Source organism: Octopus bimaculoides, chromosome 10 (genome assembly GCF_001194135.2).
Source record: "Octopus bimaculoides isolate UCB-OBI-ISO-001 chromosome 10, ASM119413v2, whole genome shotgun sequence".
NCBI classification, from domain to species: Eukaryota; Metazoa; Mollusca; class Cephalopoda; order Octopoda; family Octopodidae; genus Octopus; species Octopus bimaculoides.
The window spans coordinates 71605703-71608224 of NC_068990.1; the positions used below are offsets into that span (position 1 = coordinate 71605703).

The 2522-nt window shown below is 33.0% G+C and overlaps 1 protein-coding gene across 1 annotated transcript in view; it reads right to left on the reverse strand.

Moving 5' to 3' along the window:
* The window catches only part of LOC106871864 (tubulin-specific chaperone cofactor E-like protein), a 33756-nt gene that overhangs the window by 10429 nt on the left and 20805 nt on the right, over positions 1 to 2522 (reverse strand). Inside the window, exon 3 of the mRNA XM_014918599.2 lies at positions 650 to 788. Within this exon, the coding sequence (XP_014774085.1) occupies positions 650 to 788 (139 nt within the window). The remainder of the gene's footprint in view (positions 1 to 649; positions 789 to 2522) is intronic.

Below are 2522 nucleotides of genomic sequence, written 5' to 3' on the forward strand. Positions count from 1 at the left end.
TCCGATCTAGTCGATTACATTGATCTCAGTGTTTCACTGGTACTTGATTTACTGACCCTGAGAGGATGAAAGGCAAAGTTGACTTCAGTGAAATTTGAACACAGAACATAGCAACAGGTGAAATACTGCTAAGCATTTCGTCCATGCTAACAATTCTGCCAGCTCACTGCCTTCTTAATAATAATAATAATAATAATAATAATAATAATAATAAGGTCTCTGGGTGAGACTTGGATCCAACTTGTACAAATGCAAAGCAAAAGTCAAACATAATAATAATAATAATAATGATAATAAAAGAATTATATTCTGCAATCAACAGACACATTTGTCCAATCCCAGGCAAAATCAAAATCATCAGCATCCTCATTGTGACTTCATAGCAAAATCCACATCTGGATTCAAATTACATTCACACATCCATTGCAAATAGATGCAGCTGCTTTTGTTCTTTTATTTTTTAAAAAGTTTTTTTTCTTTTTTGCACTTTTTTTTTCTTTAAATTCTCTCCTTTAAACACTCATACGTTGAAAATGACAGGAGCAACCAATAATAATAATAATAATGATAATAATAATAATAATAATAATAATAATAATAATAATAATAATAATAATAATAATAATGAAGAAAAATATGAGTAAAATACCATTTTGACATAAATGTAGATCTTTCAGCGCAGGTAGGTGTCCACACAATTGGACGACATCTTCCCATTTTACATTGGTGGAATTCAGCACTAGATTTTCTAAATTAGGTAACCTGGCTTGCCAGTTTTGAATATAATGCTGCAAATTTTAAGAAGAAAGGGAAAAAATACACTAGCAATTAATTAATTGATAGGTGAAACAATCAACAAAAATAGTATAGCTTAGAAATATATTGATGGAAGGAAGAAAGATAAAAGAGAGAAAGAAAGAACCTGAACAGGAAGAAATAGACAAAAAAAAAAAAAAAAAATTTCACTAGCCGCAAAGTGCAGGAGACAATGCTGAGGCTATAAGATTTTCTACTGTGACAGAAGATCATGGCCTTGCAACTACCAAAAGTATATAAAGAAGTAGAATGCATTGTTACTGCAGAAATATAAGAAACAATGAACCAGTTTGTCTCTGGCTGCCCAGTGTTAAACACATGAGAATAGATCTACAGAATTAGGACTTACATACATTGGAAGTTAAGAAAGCCTTGTGAAATGCGAACAGAAAAAGGTGGTATAAACAGAACACCAGAAAAGGTATAGCATAATGACAAACGATCATCTTCTTGGGGGATATGCCAATTTACTAAAGTATGGAAATAATGGCTAATTAATCACATATTGTTGGCAAGGATGGCCAGACAGAGAAATGCTTCGTAATTGGTCTATCAACCACAAAGAAGAGAGATGTATCCTTTGAGAAAATAATAATAATGATGATAATAATAATAATATGGACCTAGTGGTGTTGGACAAGGTGCACCACATATAGTTGATGTTGCATGCTCCTCTGACCCACAAATAGTCAAGAAGGAAGATGAAAAAATAGATAGATACAACTCCCTTAAGTACAAAATAGCCAGGCTGTGGAAAATGAAGAAGGTGAAGATAGAGTCAACTATTGTTGGGTCCTTGAAGACAGTATCAGAAGACATCAAGAGGAATATAAAGCAAATCAGAATAGAGTGCCCAGTAGAACTGTTACAAAAGTTTTGCCTCCTTGGCATGGCCAGAATAATCAGGAAAGTATTAGATAGTTGAAAAGAATGAATAGCATGATACTGTAGGCTGCAGGTAGTAAGCCTGCTACGCATTCGCACGGTCGTTTACACATGCAAGACTCCAGGAGCTCCAACAAAACCTGTGATGAAGAGATAATAATAATAATAATAATAATAATAATAATAATAATAATAACGATAATAATAATAATAATAATAATAATGATAATAATAATAATAATAATAATAATAATAATAATAATAATAATAATAAGAAGAAGAAGAATCCTTTCTACTGTAGGTGCAAGACCTAAAATTTGAGGGTAGTGAGTAGTTGATTACATTGACTCCAGTGCTTGAGTGGTTTTCATTTTATCAAACCCAAAAAGATGAACGGTAAAGTCGACCATGACGGAATTTAAACTCAAAACATAAAGACATGAAATGCCACTAAGCATTTTGCTTGGCATGCTAATGATTCTGGCAGCTCACTACCTTAATAATAATAATAATAATAATAATAATAACAACAACAATAATAATAATAATATTAAAGAATGGCAGCTCCCCATTATGTCGTATATGCCAACAACAAAATGAGACCATTGATCATGTTGTCTCCATGTGCAGTCTGCTTGCGCCTACAGAGTATCTCAACAGGCATGATAGAGCTGCACAATATATTCACTGGGTAATATGCAAAAACCTGGACTTGCCCCATGATAAAAACTGGTGGGAACACAAACCACCCCCAGTACTTGAAAATGATCACATTGCACTCCTCAGGAACTTCACCATTCAAACTGACAGAAAGATAGACG